The 19,380-nt window shown below is 38.1% G+C and overlaps 1 protein-coding gene across 1 annotated transcript in view; it reads right to left on the minus strand.

Annotated features, from left to right (window-relative positions):
• Positions 1–19,380, minus strand: part of LOC126457216 (transcription initiation factor TFIID subunit 5) — an 80,159-nt gene that overhangs the window by 17,106 nt on the left and 43,673 nt on the right. The window contains exons 5-8 of the mRNA XM_050093336.1: positions 17,200–17,398; positions 13,929–14,048; positions 9,330–9,475; positions 567–704 (exon numbers count right to left, since the gene is read on the minus strand). Of these exons, the coding sequence (XP_049949293.1) occupies positions 567–704; positions 9,330–9,475; positions 13,929–14,048; positions 17,200–17,398 (603 nt within the window). The remainder of the gene's footprint in view (positions 1–566; positions 705–9,329; positions 9,476–13,928; positions 14,049–17,199; positions 17,399–19,380) is intronic.

A 19,380-nucleotide genomic window follows, 5' to 3' on the forward strand; every position in this document is an offset into this window, starting at 1 on the left:
CACGAGTTCACATAGAACAAGCCTGGTAATATTTGGCCATACCCGTCAAATTTAGTTGCGAGTTATCTTGTATATCTCATGGATGTCGGAGTGGTGGTAAGAGATAACATGTAAGTTGTCACTACTGAAACCATCACAAGGGAGTGCACAGTGGGTACACCCTAGCACCAGACTGCCTAGCAGTGAAAAGTATTGCTGGCTCATTGCTGTCAAGGCCATCACCAGCCAATTACAGAACAGTTCAGTGTTTTATTTTGAGTTTGTTGTTATCAAATGATAACAAACATTTTGGATCTGTACTTTGATCCGCTTAATGAATGAACTATGGTTGGAGATGTGTTTATTACTGTTGCTAATGAACTTTACCTATTCTTCAGGTAGTAAATGAATAATATTCAAGAAGGGTTCTGTGCAAGGACATGGCAAATTTGCAATAACTGATCTTGTTATGACAACTAAAGAAGTAGCATTCATTTTGGATTTTATGAGTGAGAAACAATACAACTGCCTAAAATTCTACATGTTACACTAATTAGACTAATTAGATGTGATAAATATATTCATACCTGTTGTATCTTCAGAGCAAGACAGCAGAAGACTCCTATCTGGACTAAATGCCACCCTGTACACAGGACCTGTGTGACCATGGAAAACTCGAGATGTTTCAGCTGACCTGTCATCCATCATTCGGACCCACACATCCTCTGGAAATATAAAACACAACAAACAAAATTTTCAGATATAATCTGGAGTAAATGACATTAAAAATGCACATTTTTTCCTCAGATCCAAAGAAAATTGTGTTTTTAATTAAAGGTTCAAAAAATAATTAATCAAAAACTAGTAATTAATAACTGAAAAGAGTATTATTCCATCTGAATGACACTGTCATGAGATAACTACTGAAAAACTTACAATTGCAAACTATACATGGCTCATATTCATTATTGGTTCACAACACCCATTGCCTCTGGGGAAGGCTATAACAAATCAATTACCTTAAGTACAGCAATATTAAGAAAAGGATAGAGTCTACTCACCATAAACATGACACGTAGAGCTGCAGACAGGCACAACAAAAAGACAGTTACACATTTACATTTCAGCCAAAGCTTTCTTCAGAAAAGAAAACACATACATACACACACACACACACGCACACGCGCACACACACACACACACACACACACACACACACACACACACAAGCAAGCACACCTCATGCACACATCATGACGCCATCTCCAGCAGCTCTGACCAGTCCGCCCTGCCAGAGATGGTGCTTGAGGTGTGCTTGCTTCCTTCTGTGTGTGTGTGTGTGTGTGTGTGTGTGTGTGTGTGTGTGTGCGCGCGCGCGCATGTGTTATCTTTTCTGAAGAAAGCTTTGGGTGTGTGTGTGTGTGTGTGTGTGTGTGTGTGTGTGTGTTATCTTTTCTAAAGAAAGCTTTGGCTGAAAGCTAAATGTGTAATAATCTTTTTGTTGTGCCTGTCTGCAACTCGTGTCGAATTTCTGGTGAGTAGCAATCTATCCTTTTCCTAATATCATTGATAGTCCAACCTGGAGTTTCCACTGTTTGATTTTATCTGAAGAACAGATGGATGAAAAATGGAGGAAGCAACAAATATCACACAAGAAGGAATCATGCTGATGCAAGCAGTGTTCAGTAAGATGCTGATTGAACAAATGTTTAAACTTTTCAACAGCTATGGGACAATCATTTGCTGCTGCTTACAGTCCAAAAGAAAGTGAATGTCAGTGAATTCCCATTCTAGGTGATTTAATGTAACAGTATTATAATACTGAAGCTAGACTCTTGTTGAATCGTGCTACAGCAAGTTATATTGCAGGATTACCAGACACTGTGCCTACACCTAATCAGTAGCTTCCGAGAAAAGGATTTTGAGGATACCCATAGAACCAGAGTTTTCTCTAAAAGACTTATCCCATAAAAAAATACTGTAGCATATAAGAGTTTAGACCTAATTAGACCTTGATTGCAATTGGTCTCAGAGAATGAGTATTTGTCAAGCAGGAAAACATGAAAATTTTGTTACTGTGTAACAAATTTTTTCCATAAAAAGACAATAGAAATGAAGTCTTTATTATGAAAAGGATAGATTGCTACTCACCATATAGCAGAGACACTGAGTTGCAGGTAGGCACAACAAAAAGACTGTCAAACAAGTAAACTTTTAGCCAAAAAGTCCTTCATAGGAATTACACAACATATGCACACACATGACCACAGTCTCTGGCTGGTGAGACCGTGCCAAATTATTCATAGGTTATCTAGAGGAATCCTTCCTAACCACCCAGAATCCCAAACCCCTTACCTTGGTCAGATTCACTGTTAACGTCTTTGTGATCTGGATTGAGTGTGAAGACAGCTTATCCACAGTCCTCCAAAACATAAACACCTTTTTGCCCATTTGCTTCATCTGGTCCTCCTAAACCCAACAAGTTACCTTCCTTGATGTTATCCTTTTCACCCCTCCAGCATGGTATTCCACCACCCATCAAACTTCCACAATATCCTCGTCCATCCCCACACAACTCCTGCTGCCACTCCCTTGCATCACGGCTCATATGTCTGTAGTAGACCTAGGTGCAAGACATGTCCCATACATCCTCCCACCACCACCTACTCCATTCCGGTCACAAGCGTCACCTATCCCATCAGACACAGGGCTACCTGTAAAACCAGTCATGTGATCTAGACGCTAAGCTGCAACCTCTGTGCGGTGTTGTATGTGGACATGATAAACAACAAGCTGTCTGCATGAATGGCCAAGAAACAGCTGGACCACCAAGTTGCTGAGCACACTGCCCAATACAACGTTCTTAATTTTAATGACTGCTTCACAGCCTGTGCCATCTCTATCCTTCCTACCAACACCAGCTTTTCTAAATTTCGCTGGTGGGAACTCTCCCTGTGTTATATCCTATTTTCCCATAACCCTCCTGGCCTCAACCTTTGTTAGTCATCGTCCTTCACGCACCTAATCTTTTCCCTGTTCCAGTTTCAGCACGACACAGCCCTCTATTCCACCAACGCACCCACAGTCTTTTTAATTCTCTCTTTTTCCGCCCCCCCCCCCCCCCCTCCAATCAACCCTTTGTCTAACTTCCTGACCACACCTAGTTGCCCTACCCTCTCTCCACCTCATCCATGTATGCTCCCACAAGCAGCACTTAACTATCCTCCACCCCTACCCTGCTATCCCTCCCCCTCCCTGTCCCAGCCTCCTCCTTACTCCCACCACCCAGATTGCTTCTCCCTTCGTTGCTGATGCTCGCAGTCTGGCCTCAGCAAACCGGAAACTGTGGTCATGTGTGTGTGAGTTGCATCTGATGGTATGTGTGCTGTGTGCGTGCACGCACTGTGTGTGTGTGTGTGTGTGTGTGTGTGTGTGTGTGTGTGTGTGTGTGTGGGTTGTCTAATTCCAATGGTTGCCTTTTTGCTCCAGAGCTTACTTGTTTGACAGTCTTTTTGTTGTGCCTACCTGGGACTCGGCATCTCTGCTATATGTTGAGTAGCAACCTCTCTTTTTCATAATATTGTCATTATTCCATCCTGGATTTTCCACTGTTTGAAATGAAGTAATTAATGAATGGGAGATTTGAAAGTCTTCAAATTGGGTTTCAGTGGTTTTGAAGATAGTGAGGATGGCTTAGAATAATTTAATTTTTATTTCATGAAGAGATCTTTTCTAGTTTAATTTTTCTGTACTCAGTTTCAGAAATAAGGGTAGAAATTAAGTGGATGCTTCCAAGCAGCATAATAATACAAGCATACAACAATACAAAACATTATTCTACTAGTGCAACTTAATCAAAATATCAGCCCAACATACATCAACAAATCTGCCAATTATATGTGACTATATGTTTCTTGCTTTCTCAATGTTTTGTGCATGGAATGGATGCAAAACTTTGTAGAGGACAGAACAATTGTCACCGACACACCTCATGACCCACAATAGTGTAAAACACTTTCTTGACCAATACTCACCCTCTGAGGCCAATTGCAATTAAGGTCCAATGCTACACTATTTTGTTTACTAAATATGAAGTAAGTTTTTTTAGATAAAACTGTGATTCCCTGAGGATCCTCTAAGCCCTTTATGCAGGAGAAGGTGGCATGTAAGCTAAGGCACAAGTTGCAGGCAGGGGTGGTTTTCCTGAGTTCCACTGTAGTACTGTAACAGGTTTTAAGTATTCCATATCAAAGGCAATTAGTTTGTTTTAGGAGGGTACCGATAAGTACTCAGATTGCTTTGGTACTTGTCCACAGTACTGATAAAGTGCAGACACAGTGTCTGTTTATCCTGCTATAAAGGGCAGACATATTTGTAGAAACTGATGCAAATGCTAACAAGAAATAAAACAATCTATTTTTATTCACTTTTGAATAATGACAGCCTGTCCTATTCTGGTCTTTTAATTTCTTGAAAATGTAATACAGGCACCATAAACATTTTTCAATTTTTGTTGTTGCATCAAAAGTCATCCACAGCTACTTCCACATTTTCCCTCCTTTCTGGTGGTATTATGAACTTAGTGTGGCACAACAGTCCAGTTATATTAATAATTTTTTAGTATTAAACAAGAAGAATAAACAAAATTAATAAAACATAATAATGATAAAAATGTGTTAGGTAAATAATTTGTCATTGCTACCACTGTTCTCCGGGAATGACAACTCTACGTTTCTAATCCCCAACAGTCGCTCAACATGTCACACAAAATCTGAGTTGATGGGCTTTCTCTCATTGGTTACCACTTACGCACCACTCCCATTCATCTGATATGGTCAATCCAGTCCACATGGCTCCGATTCTTTCTCATGTGTATATATTTATTACACAGACAGCTTGTCAGAAAACACCCCATTAGGCTCTTCTACATCTCCCTGTCAGTTACTTTCAATGTACCCGTCTACAATTTTTTATAGTGCCCACTTCTGATAAACAGGGACTGGAAAATGTAACATCTATTTGTGGCAAAATTTTCCATCTACTTTTGGCAAAATACACATCTATTTTTATTGAAATTTACAAAATGTCCTGTCTGATGGGCAGTTATGTGCGTACCTCTGATGAGCTACAGCTTCTGAATATCTCTATGGCACAGACCCACCCTTTAGTTACACTACTCTAGGATTTATATGCAATGGAAATTAAACATGAAAGAGAAGATATTTGGCCCTGTGTAGTGAAATTGAAGATCACATAATGTCTTTTTTTTTATTCCAAGACCACTCCTATGCTCCCCACACAGATAAATAACATCAATAAAGATGATCAAGGAACATTGTCTACCTGAACACCTACTAGAATTCAATATCACAACGTATTTATTTCTACAAAACATGAATGATATGGAACATAGCTCAACATAATGATATCAATTCCATTTATGCTCATGTTCATAAAATCCAAGAGAGGGTAGAAATTTGACTCTAATTATGACTTTACAATGATTAACATGATTTGACTATAGGTAATGCAACTGACAGTGATTGTGAACTGTTCACTGGAACAAACTACCACAATGCACTTAAATTGGACAGCGACTGCCCCTGCTGTGAGCATGTGGAGAAATTCACTCTACAGGTTCCTAGTGTTGGTGGTGTGATGTGCTCACCAAGCACATGAAGAAATCCTGAATGTTGTGGTCAGTGTGCCTCTGCATTGGGTTGAACAGTGGACCTCCATCTCCACCACTCATTCAGGTCCACTTCATGCCCAAACTTCACTGCCCAAGCTCAAATCAACTTCCTTCCTCCAAGGCACATGACTGAATCCTTCACTTATCCATGAAGCAGACAAAATTCTCCCTTCCTCACACTTCATGTAAGACCGCGAAACACTCCACATAGAGTATGTGCCAAAAAGCTAAAAACCATAAATTGAAAATGGTATTGCTCTCCTGCACCAATCGCATATCACCATTCAGCCTCCCTTCATAGGAAGCGAAAAAACTGTGCCTCCAATCTTAACACATCTCAGGATGTCGAACAGATGTCCACTGTTACATTTTCTAACGTTACAGTGGGCAACCCAATCAACACACAGTTATTTTGCATATGTGGGACACAGAATGGCTTGTGTTCCTATGTGGCCTTGAAAAAAAAGGTGACAACTCTCTCAGCAACACAGCTCTGGGCACCCTGCAGTGCCATCCCATTTTGGCCGCTTCTGTGGAATCTTTTCATAGGTCTAAACAGATACCGATCTTACAGGACAGTTCCCAGGAAACACTGTGAGGACCCCAGCAGAAAGGGCAGAATGCACATCTCCTCATCTGAGAACAACTGTCAGTGCCTCGGTCCGTTGCAACTAACTTAAAGCAGTCGTAAAAAGTTCTACCTTTGGCTTCTGGGACAATACGCCATGGCCCGCTCCGGGCTCACGGCTTCCTGCGGCTGGTGGATCCCCTATGGCTTAGGCTTCTGCTGTGAGAACGCACCAAACAGTGTCTCCCTTTGCTCATTGCTAACTGCTCTCTCACCCAGCCGTGTTCTCCAAACTGACGCCAATAAAAATCCCCTGCCACAGTCATGGCTGTCCAACAAAACATGTGCTCAGTTCCACTACCTCTGATAACTTTGTGCACCTGGATACCATTGATTTCAGTATTGCAACCACTGTCAACCATTGTTAATAGTTTCACTGACCTTTCCCAACCTAATGAAAGTACCCTAACTGTGTCTGCTCGACTGAACAACTAAAATGGAAAAAAGGCGGATCCAAAGGACTTGCCGTCTTTGAAATTCACAGTTTTTTTTTTTTTTATTTTTTTTTATTTTTTTTTTTTAAGTGATTAGGCACCTGTCACGCTACATCTGTGAAGACAACGTCTCAGTGTTTTGAAACTGACTGCTAAGAAAGTGCTGGTTGAGAAACTTTTTGACAGGAATATTTGCTTTTGCAAAAATTTCAAGCGTTTTCTTCTGAAATGGTCTTTGTTTTATTCTTTTTACTCTATTTATGCTTTCAACACATGATTGTTCTGTTGAGAAGCAGCAGCATTTTCCTGCCTGTGAACTGAATACATCTCTTATTTAAGGTGTTCCTCAACATTATTTTTCTTTTCCCACTCAATCTGGTGATTACAAAATCAGGAGAACATTAATTTCAATCTTTTAGGGGCATTCATAACCATGAGACCCATACTTGACACTGCTACAGAGTGAAGCAGCATGACACTTAGTGTAGAAGTGGAACTGATAACAACTCTATCCGGAGAAGAATTTCTACTTTGCCCAAGTTTGTGACAGGTTTTGTTTTTCAATCACTCTAGTGCAGAGTGCGGACAATATATACTGGCAGATGGCTGTGAGTGCACACAAACTAGAATTTTGACCACCAGAAGTGTTCCTTTAAGCAGGAACTGGAAGTTATGTTTGTCTTCTGGAATAGAATAACTCTGGCAAAGTTTATAGGTGGGGGAGTCCGCAAATTGGGAGTGGCTTCTCGCCAGGTAGTTACTACGATTGATAACAACAGTGGTGGAACCTTCTCTGCAGGTAGGATGATTAAGTGAGGATCTGAGGCCGTGTGCAGCTGTCCTTTCATCTGCTGAAAGATTGGTGTCTCAGGAGAGGACTTGGGGAAGGATGGGGAGCTCGCAGTGGAGGTAAGGAATTCCTGGAAGGTGTCCAGTGTGTGGTTAGGTAGGAGGGGGATCATAATTGGATGGTGGTATGAAATGGGAGAGGCAGATTTCAATGTTGAGATTAGGTTTCTTTACAGTGAGTAGCAATTCATCCTTCATCATTGTTGATATTCCAACCTGGATTCCCTAAGCCATAGGGGATCCACTGCTTGTAATATACTGTGTGTGATTTACTGTGAGGATCCAATAAAATTTAATCTCAAGGTTTATTTTTACTATGTATATATATGTTGTTAAATAGTGGAAAGTGTCGCTGAACTTTAAAATTATACTGGAGAAAGGATCATAAAAGTATGACTGACTATCTCTAAAAAAGCTATTTTATACAGACCAAAAAGAACAGAAAACTGATTTTACAAAGATAAAAGCAATTTTAGCCAGAGATACGAAGTCTAAATATGTATAATCATATCTCTTCAGTTTTGCGAAGATATGAACAAAGCCTACCTTTGATATCAAAACTTATACCAAAATTTCATTAATAATCTGTCGGCTGAAAAATGTAATCTATGGAATATCATTGTAGCAGCAAACTCAGAGAATCTATACCTCTCCCCAAACCCACACACACACGCTGTGCCATGTGTGAAAGTCATGTTAACTGTAGGGAAAAAATCCTAAGATGATTTGAAGTTTGAACACTGAGCATTTGGAACTATTTGGTCTCAGGCTACACTGTCATTTACGACTGCAAACTACAATGAGATACAAACCTGATTTTATGGTAACAGATTTCACACTTAATATTGATGGACAGCTGAATAAACACCCATCTCCCTATGTCCTACAACATTTCATAAGTTCTGAAGCAGCTTCTTATTTGCCAGCTTCTTAATACACCACCATACGATTCCATTGTAATAAGTCAATTTTCCAAACTACAGTGTGGCATCGTGGTTCAACTGAACAGTCAAAGTCATTTCCTGACTCAACACCACACACACCTTTGGCAAAGGTCTGTGCACATTATGAAAGCTAAGAACTACTGATAACTGAATGCTCTGGTGGTAATGTCATACAGGTGGGCATAAAATGAGATGATACTAACATAAGAAGTGAAACCCCATAAAATATGAAAAAGGAAAGGTAAATAAACATGATAAAAAAGGAAGGCTGGTTAGGGTCTAACATACCACCAATGGTGAGACCATCATAGATGGAATGTAAGATAGCATAGGACACGAATGAAATCATTTTAGATTTTTCAGAGGAACTATCCCAGCTTTTGCCGTAAGTGATTTAGTGAAATTATGGAAAACCTAAATTTGGATGTCAACGTGGGGATTTGAACCCTGTTCCCTTTAAATGTGAGTACACTGCCTTAATCACTGGTGCCATTTGGTTCAGTAATTAACATGGATATTTAATTAAAAGAACAGGCTTGAAGAAATGAAGATAGCAGTGGAAAGAAGGGGTAAAAGTAATGAATAGTAATTACAAACCATAACTGGGGGGAGGGGAGGGGGATAATTATCAATGCGATATTTTTGAAGTTATCTTAGTATGAACTACTGGTGGTACGTTTCTGATTTCTGGATAAGTTGATAATTTCATTTGGCGCACAAATAAGCAAAAGTCTTATTAAATTCCATTAATTCAAAAAACAAATGTATGTCAAGAATTTCAATATCTTATAGTTGCTTCAAACCTGCTTCTCTATCAATGTCCTGTAGTTGCTCTGCTGATTTCATTGCCCTCAGTTTTTGAGGTACAAGGGTCCAGATTTTTATCACAGAGTCAGCAAATCCAACTGCCAAGAGACTTGAGTCTTCTGCAATTTCTGCACTTGTGACCCTGCACCAACAACAACAACATAAATAAACAAATATATAAATAAAAAACTAAAGTTTTCAAAACTCAAATGAAAGTGGGTTTCAAACATAACACTTATTTCAAAACTGCTTCAGTGTGGTAAGCGAGAAATTACGCTGCTGTAAGACGAATGGCTCTTCCATCAAATATAACTTCACCAACAAATCATTATTCATAAATTACAGAGATGGGGTGTCCAGCAATCAGTCATTTTTTTCAAATTCGAGACTGCATGAATGGTTTATTGCCCACCCGTTCTATGTTATCAATGAATTCTTCAACTGTAAAATGCAGTAATCCAAAGATGACCCACTGTCCATTTATTGTAATATAAGCTAAAATATTTCAGTAGTCAATACCTTATCACACTGTATTATAAATTGTAACTTCATTTGATGTTGTCAATTACTGTAATGGCCTAAAGACAATAAAATCTTCATTATTATTATAATTTTCCAATTTTTTCAAGGCAATTTTTTCCATGTCACCTTTTTTTTTATTAAATTTGACACTAATACACCCTTTCTTTCAAAAGTATGTATTGGTAATTATAAGAATATCTATAACTAATTACAAAATGTTTCTTTAGTAATGTAAATCAGAGATATGAATTAAATTTTTATAAAATGTTAAATACTATATTTTGATTTACAGATACTGGAAAATATCAAATAACAAATTACAAATTCTGTTTTTACCCACATACACTGAAGTGCCAAAGAAACTGATATAAGCATGCATATTCAAATACAGAGATATAAAAACAGGCAGAATACGGTGCTGCGGTCGGCAACATCTATATGAGACCACAAGTGTCTGGCGCAGTTGTTAGATTGATTACTGCTGCTACAACGGCAAGTTATCAAGATTTAAGTGAGTCTGAATGTGGTGTTATAGTCAGTGCATGAGAGATGGAACACGGCATCTCCAAGGTAGTGATGAAATGGGGATTTTCCCGTACAACCATTTCACGAGTGTACCATGACTATCAAGAATCCCGTAAAACATCAAATCTCCGGCATCGCTGCAGCCAGAAAAAGATCCTGCAAGAACAGGACCAACGATGACGAACACAATTGTTCAACATGTCAGAAATGCAGCCCCTCCACAAATTCCTGCAGATTTAAATGCTGAGCCATAAACAAACATCAGCATGCAAACCATTCAATGAAACATCACCAATATGGGCTTTCAGAGCTGAAGGCCCATTCATGTACCCTCGATGACTGCACAACACAAAGCTTTACACCTTGCCTGGGCCCGTCCACACCGCCTTTGGATTGTTGATGACTGGAAACACGTTGCCTTGTCATACGAGTCTCATTTCAAATTGTATCGAGCGGATGGATATGTAAGGGTATGGAGACAACCTCATGAATCCATGGACCCTGCATGTCAACAGTGGACTGTTCAAGCTGGTGGAGGCTCTGTAATGGTGTGGGGCATGTGGAGTTGCAGTGTTAGGGGACCCCTGACATGTCTAGATCTATCTGATCATCTGCATTCATTCATATCCATTTTGAGTTCTGATGGACTTGGGCAATTCCAGCAGGACAATTTGCCACCCCACACATCCACAATTGCTACGGAGTGGCTCCAGGAACACACTTCTGAGTTTAATCACTTCCACTGGCCACCAAACTCCCCACACATGAACACTGTTGAGCATATCTGGAATGCTCTGCAACACACTGTTCAGAAGAGATCTCCACCCCTCTTACTCTTATGGATTTATGGACAGCCCCGCAGGACTCATGTTGTCAGTTCCCTCCAGCACTACTTCAGACATTAGTCGAGTCCATGCTACATCGTGTTGCGGTACTTCTGTGTGCTCACAGGGACCCTACACAATATTAGGCAGGTGTACCAGTTTCTTTGGCTCTTCAGTGGACTTACATTATTACTTGCTGATTGAAATGAACAAACTCTAGAAATTTGTCACAATAGAGATGAATAAATCATTCCTTGAAATTTTCTATATCTGCCAAAATCTCTGAGGTTTCGTTCAACACACTTACTCTTTTCGTTTCTAATTCTTTGACTTCAGCTTGCTTTTGTTTGTTCAGTAATCATTTCTCCTTTCCTCTTTCACCATCCTTCTACTTATTTTTCATACTGTCTTTGTACAAAGAATGTGCATTGTGGAATCAGTGAAAAGACTTTTGTTGATGTTGAAATAATCAACTCTAGTAGCAAATCTGTCTATATATACATTATATATCTTTGAGCAATAAGGCATTTTTTTGGTTTAATTCAAACAGTGTGTGGCATTGTATTAAGTAGTCATTATGCAGTAAACAGTCACTTGTTTGAAGCTGATCTGTGTGGACGCATGAGTGGAAAAATGATGAATGAAGAAGCTACTCTTGGTCCATCCATATCTATAACTCCATTAACAAAGGGAGAAGTGAAAAATATTATTATAAATGCCATGCAGTGCTGCAAACGAATGAAGATGGAAATAGGTGAGCATATTGATGATGTGAATAATTACTTAAAACTGATAACTGAATTAACATTGTAAAATTAGACACAATCATAAATGTTTAAAATGTCATTCGTCTGCTCCTACCTGAACAGTTTTCTTACAACAGCCTTGATTTATTTCCATTAGTACAAATAAGCATCACATTTACTGTGAACATCTCTATATATGTGCCTCCATGAAAGCTTTTTATTCCTGTGTGTCACTTCCACCATAGCACTGCTTCCCTGCATCTTTTGTCACCTTGTGGTTGCCGGCTGCCTAAGCATTCATTCCACTGCTTTGAAGGTTATTACCCATCTGCTCAGTGAGGTGACCATGCAAGGATTCACAAGCTATCAATTTATCAACACAAGATGGTGGATAACCTGAAGGTAAACCAAAGGCTATCTTCTTCAGCCATAATAATATGTCAGTCTGTTACCACTGAGCAGTCGTTCTGTCCCATAGGTATGTTCAATATATATCAGTACAAGTTGGTAATCTTCATAACTATGACATCTTGTTTTCGACTGCTGCCACAGCAATGATCTAACAGTTGTTAAAATAAGTGTTACAACAGGGTTAATTTAGTTTCAGATATTGTACTAAATTGTGCACAAACAGCTCTATAAAGTTCTGTGTGTTATTTCCATCATAGCAGCTTTGTGTCCAACTTGGAAGTAATGAATTCCCCACTCTCCCCAGCCCTCGTGCTAGTACCAGTAAGCTGCCTTGGATCTCTGCCTCATGTGACAGCTCAACAGGCATACAACAGTCATAAATCTTTGTGTACACATTGGATCACAAACAGGTAGTACGTGTACAACATGTAGATTTTCCTTTGAATATTCAAGTGCTATTTGAAACATCGCATATGGTTTAAACTGATAATAATGTGGATTGGATAATAATAATATGGACTGGATACACTGACAAAATTTTAAAAAATTGAGTTTTTTTTAATACAATTAAAGGTTTTTCCTAATTTTGAAAATTTCCAGCTCTTTTCAATTTTTCAAGATTGCAAGGTTTGCTGGACATCCTGAGAGACGTGAATCTAAGAAATATTAATTACTGGACTTCTGATTGTTAATGCTGACTCAGGTGTGTTGAACGTCAGAGGCAATATTGTGTCCACATATAATATCTGGAAGTAAGTTTTATGCACTGAAGACTATACAATCATGTGAATCAGTAGCGTTCTTTTCTGTGAAGTTAAATCATTTTATTTTGTAGCATGAAAGACAAGCACTTTGTAGATTATTGCACACATTTGGGATGGCTCCTTTTCCAAATTTCAAATGTCAATTATGTGACACTGATATCTGCTGCAAGATTTTGCCATGAATGGACTACTACTTAATGTGTCACCAGCATTGCTAGTTCCAACTTTAGAAAAGTCCTTTTCACAGTTCTTCGTTAGATTTTATAGGCTTAAATATTGTCGAATTTCTCACTAAAAACTACAGTACTGACAGCCAAAAATAAAGCATTTCAGATTCAAAAAATAATAAAGTTATCTGCTATTGTTAGTATCACTAATAAACGAAGTTGTTATTCAATCAGTGAAAACACTGTCACAATTTATTTGCACGGGGGGGGGGGGGGGGGGGTTAACATAAAAATAATATAAAAGCTGACGAGGGCAGGTGATTTGCAACCAGATATGATGGAGGTAAAAAAAAAGATACATTAAGTGCATAGTACATGGTCTGTTTTTTGTAAGTAATTATATAGGAGGAGTTCCCAATGTCAAAGTTGTGAAATTTCTAGGGTCTTTATTCTCTTCAGTCTAGTTCTTAAAGAAACAGTTCTGGTTCCTAAACATTGAATATCACAACAGAAGGGTGTAACGTACCTCCATCTGAATGGCATTATTTGCAGTAACGTCTTAATATGAAAATAAGCAACTTAAAACAATACGTACAGGTAGCAGAACAGCTATTTACTTTTGATTATGATACTTACATACTATGAGAGTTTAGTAATGTGTAGAAACATATGGATGGAAGTGAGTCTGGACCTAAAGTTACCCGTTTTGAAGCCTCTCTCATAGCCTTAGCCTTCTCTACTTTGTCTGCATCCTTCCTGGAAATAATACAAAAAATTCATAAGGACGATGGTATATACACATTTTTATTCATTTAACAAATAGAAAAAGTCCAGCACAAAGTAACCCTGAAAATTGTAGTTTGATTGAAGGAAAGAAGGAAGGAATGAAGATTGAGTTTAACGTCCCATCGACAATGAGGTCATTAGAGACGGCGCACAAGCTCGGATGGTATCAAGAACGGGGAAGGAAATTGACTATGCCCTTTCATAGGGACCATCCTGGTATTTGCCTGGAGTGATTCAGGGAAATCACAGAAACCTAAATATGGATGGCTGGATGCATGTTTGAACCATTTGTCCTCCCAAATGCAAGTCTAGTTTGCTAACCACTGCGCCACCTTGCTCAGTAGTTTGGTTGAAAGCTATGTACAAAGCCCAGTATGAAGTCCATAGCTTCTGCACATAAATTCCACAGTTTTGTTGTAAATAGAAAATTGAGACAGGAATCATATATAAAAGGCCAAAGCTGCAAAGTTAGCTAAAGGCTGTCCAAGAGCTGATAAGACTATATTTTGTTTATATTCTGGAGTTCTTTGTAAGTAGGGTTTCACAGGATAATTGGTGCCTATCTTCAAGAATCTGCCAATTGAGGTTTTTCAACATTTTTGTGATACTCTCCCATGAGCCAAACAATCCTGCGGCCATTCGCCCTGCCCTGCTCTGTATACATTCAGTATTACCTGTTAGTTCTATTTGTTATGTGTGCCATACATCTGAGCAGTATTTCAGGATGCGTCACATGGATCTTCTTCATAGACTGATTGCTTTTGCCTAGTACTACCAATGAACCGAAGTCTGCAACATACCTTACCTACAAATGAGCCTATGTAATCATTCCATTTCAGATCCATACAAATTGTTAATGCCGGGTACTTGTTGGACTGATTCCAATTGTGAGGCATTGATGTTGTTGTTCAGACTATTGTTTTTTGCAAAGTGCATAATTTTACATTTATGAACATTTAACAAAAGCTGCCAATCACTGAATCAATTTGTAATCTCTTCAAGATCTGCCTGAATATTTGTGCAGCTGTTTTCAGATAGTATCTCGCTATAGACAACTGCATTATCTGCAAGTCTGAAGTTATTAACACTGCTGTTGCCAAGGATCCCATCACACTCTCCTGGGGCATACCTTAAGTTACTCCTACTTCTGTTGATGACTTGCCATCCAAGATAACATCCTCAATCCAGGCATAAATTTTGTTTGATACACAAATCTTTAGGTGTAGGAAATTATAGTACTTGGTAATACACAACATGAGGTCAGGCCAGTCAGTGCAATAGTTCCAATCATTTCATGTTGGTGGACACACTCTGCCGCTGGGCAGTCGCACGGTAGGAACACCAGCTGCTACAGTAATGTCTGGCGTTTCTACCATATGGCTGCCCAGCAGTGGACAGTTTCTGCCATCTTGCAATGATTGGAACCCTTGCACTGACTTGCCTGACCACATGTTATGTATTACCAAATACTATAATTTCATACACTTGAAGATGTGATTTTAAAATCTCAAAACTAGTCACGGGTTGGATAAATATTAGTACAACTGAAGTGGATCTCTCCAAATTAATTACTAATTTTATGAGCTTTTATTCAAATATATTACATTCTACCAACAGTTTTCTATTGTTACAATTTAGGTACAGATGGTATTTTTATCTGCCTTTTCTTCTTGTCTCGTCAGCAACACTGCTGCAATTCATTTGCATATATCTCGTTAAATAAATATATAAAATCTCCATTTTACTTTCTCTAGAACACCTACATAATTTTTAACACTTAGTTCTTTCTGTTCTTTAGTGCCATGAGAGACACTCAAGTTGAAAAAGGCTTCATCCAATATTCAGAGTTTACCTGTCAGAAGGTGCAAGTATAAAATAATTGAATTAGCAGATACTACTCAACATGGCTGAAAAAACTGAAGTACTAGGTGGGAAAAAAATCACAGGATATCTGTAATGCTTTAATTCTAAATGCCATTAATATTTTTTGATTTCAGCCACTAAGGTTTATACCTCTGTTCAAACAGAATTATAAACCTTAGCGACTGAATATATTTGTTATGATTTATACAGTGTCTAGTAAGACACCTATACTAAACATTGTCTTTCTGACATGAAATCAGATTTATAAACATAAATGTTTAGTACTTCATGGTAACACTGCTGTTGAATATGTTTATACTGTTACAGAAGGTTAACGCAAACAATCTCTCTCAGGAACCCAAAACATTAAATGATAAGACCTGATGACTGAGGTTTAAAAATGCAAATGTAATTTATCATATTGTATAATATGTATAGATAAAAAAATCAACTTACCTAGTGGCAGCAAGAGAAAACACATATAAAGGATATCGAAATGTGCAAGCTTTTGGAGCCAGTGGTTCTTCTTTTGGCAGAAGGGTACAAGAGGAAGAGAGAGGGATGAAGGAAAAGGATTGGCAAGGTTCAGGAAATAGGGAGAGTTATGGAAAAATCGCCCAAAATCCCAGGTTGGGGGAGACTTATTGGACAGGATGAGACAGAAAGACCAACATATCATATATAACATGGCAAAGTTGTGACTGAATCTTGGTATCATTTATTGAATGCCTTTTTAGTAAGAATTGGTTTTATTAAGCCTAATCTAGAACAAATATCTCAATATTTTATTTACTGTAAAGATGTAAATCACCACTGAGAGTGAAGAGAAACTAATGAGATTGAGATGTATAATTTCATTGACGTTCAATTTCCAAAGTTCATTTCAAGATTACATATAAAGGACAAACATAGGATTTCTTACTTGACAATCATCACACAATATTTAGTTTCATTAACACCAAGCAAATTAATCTGGTCTTGTTTTTCATCTGCTTCCTTCCAGTCTACACTTTATATTATCAGCAGTAAAATTTGTCTTCTTCTTTTAGTGTCTCGTTTCCTAACATGAAGTCTTCAGCATCAGCTGATTTAATCTGACAATATTTAGTTCTGTGTTTTGATTTTGGATATCATGAAACCTCTTTTCAGGACATTATCCACTCTGATCAAATCATCTTCCAAGTCATAAAAATATATAATGAGATATAAATGACTGCAATAAGTGCATATAAGCTCACTAACAAAGAAACGTACTTACAGGTCTGGAAGAGGCATCCTATCAGGTGGCGGAGCATTTGGGTCTGATTTTGCTTTTTTGGAAAACAAAGGATCTTTCTTTGGTTTCTTCTTCTTTGGTTTATCAGCATTATCTGCATCAGCTTCTTCTTCTTCTTCAACTGGTAGATATTGAATGTCTGGTTCTTTCAGCAATCCATAGTAAACCTTAGCTTTGTTATCTGAAATTTTAAAGGACCATTTACTTGTCATATTCAACATCAATGTCACCATAAAGTACTAAACACCTTTGGATATAAATCTGATTTCATTCCAGAAAGACCAGCTTCATATAATTATAAATGTTATAAATATGCAGAAGTCTAACTAAAAAAATCTTAAATACTATTAAACAAATTTCAACATATAACAAAAATGATAGGTTGCCAATCACCATGAAGGTGGCAAATTGAATTGCAGGCAGGCACAATGAAAAGACCCCTACATACAAATTAATTTTTAAAACGAGTCTTCAAAATGCCTATTGAATACAACATAATTTTTTACACCACATGTAAAATTAACGAAAGAAAGTATCTTTCTTAAAACATTTGGCTTAAGCCAGAAACAACAAGAAAACTGTGTCTACTGCAAATCAATCTCCACCATGCAGTGTGAACTGATGTGCATAAAATGGAAACAACTATTCAGCAGAACATCCAAGAGCAAGCCATTCTTTAATCAACCTCCACCACTCAAACAATTCCACCAATTCCAAAACTGACAGGACATAAGGCATTTTAATGTGTCTGCTCTTAAAGATAGATAAGAGCCTCATCTATACTTTTCAGTATTTTATGGTCTTAGCTACTGACATTTATAATTGTTCTGCAAGTTTCTTTAATGTCATCCGGCTACCTTTCACCAACTCCCATTCTCTAACTTTTCTTATCCCTTAAAATCTAACCTATGATTTTCTTGGTCCACCTAACATTCATTCATTCATTCATTGGCTGCCGATCCAATCCACCTCTATTTCATTTTCAATACAGTCATCATTCTCTCTTCCACTTCAGTTCATTCCCCAGTCCATTTTTCTCTCCTTGTAATTGCAAACATGCGTGTCTCTAACGCCCACTGATCAACCCTTTGTCTTCGAATGCTTTTTGCATTAAGTCCCTGTCCCATTCTCATATGTCAAAACTGGTAATGCATACTGATTGTAATTTTTCATTTTCAGGCACATGGACAGTTTAGTTTTGAAAACTATGTCTAGCTTATAAAAATACTCCAACCAATTTTTGCTCTTCAGTTTTTACTTTTGTTGTCTGTCCAATTGTTGCTCTAAATACAAAAACTCATCTGCTGGTTTTGTGACAATATATTTAACTTTTGCTACCTACTTTTTGTAATTTTGCTTATACATTAATTTTGGATTATTACAAACGATTTTGCATTCTAATTTCAAACTTGCTCCATTACACCATTCCTTTACTTGTTAAAGTTTATCTGCACTAGAGATGAAAACTAGAAAATTGTCAGTAAAAAGAAAGTAGTTCACATATGTACCAACAGCTCATATTCATTGTTTATTTTTCCAATTTAAGGGTTTGAAAACTTCCTCTAGGACTACTGCAAATAATTTTGGTGATTAGGATTATATTTGATATGGAATTTACTTGTTGATTTCTCTTTCAATTCTGAATTTCCAACTATTCTGACAATGTGCAGTGGAAGGAATATGAAAAATAGGATTTAATGTTCTGTTGGTGGATCATCAGAGAAAAAAAATGGAAATGAGCATTTGGCATCATTGGCCGGGAGGCCCTTTACGGGGCAGGTCCGGCCACCTTGGTGCAGGTCTTATTACAGTCAACGCCACATTGGGCGACCTGCGAGCCAGATGGGTATGAAATGATGATGAAGACAACACAACACCCAGTCCCTGACCGGAGAAAATCCCTGACCCAGTCGGGAATCGAACCTGGGCCTGCAGGACGGCAATCCGTCATGCTGACACTCAGCTGTCGGGGCAGACATCATTAGAGAAGATCGAACACAAGTTTAAGAAGTAAAATTGGGGAGAGTGGAGAAAGTAATTGGTCTTCTTTTAAAAGCAAAAAATCTCAGTACTTGCTTTGAGGAATTTATGAGAACTACAGAAAACCAAATACTGGACAGAGATTTTCTCCACACTGTGAGTTCACAGACTGTACCATAGTGT

The sequence above is a fragment of the Schistocerca serialis genome, chromosome 2 (genome assembly GCF_023864345.2).
Source record: "Schistocerca serialis cubense isolate TAMUIC-IGC-003099 chromosome 2, iqSchSeri2.2, whole genome shotgun sequence".
NCBI lineage: Eukaryota > Metazoa > Arthropoda > Insecta > Orthoptera > Acrididae > Schistocerca > Schistocerca serialis.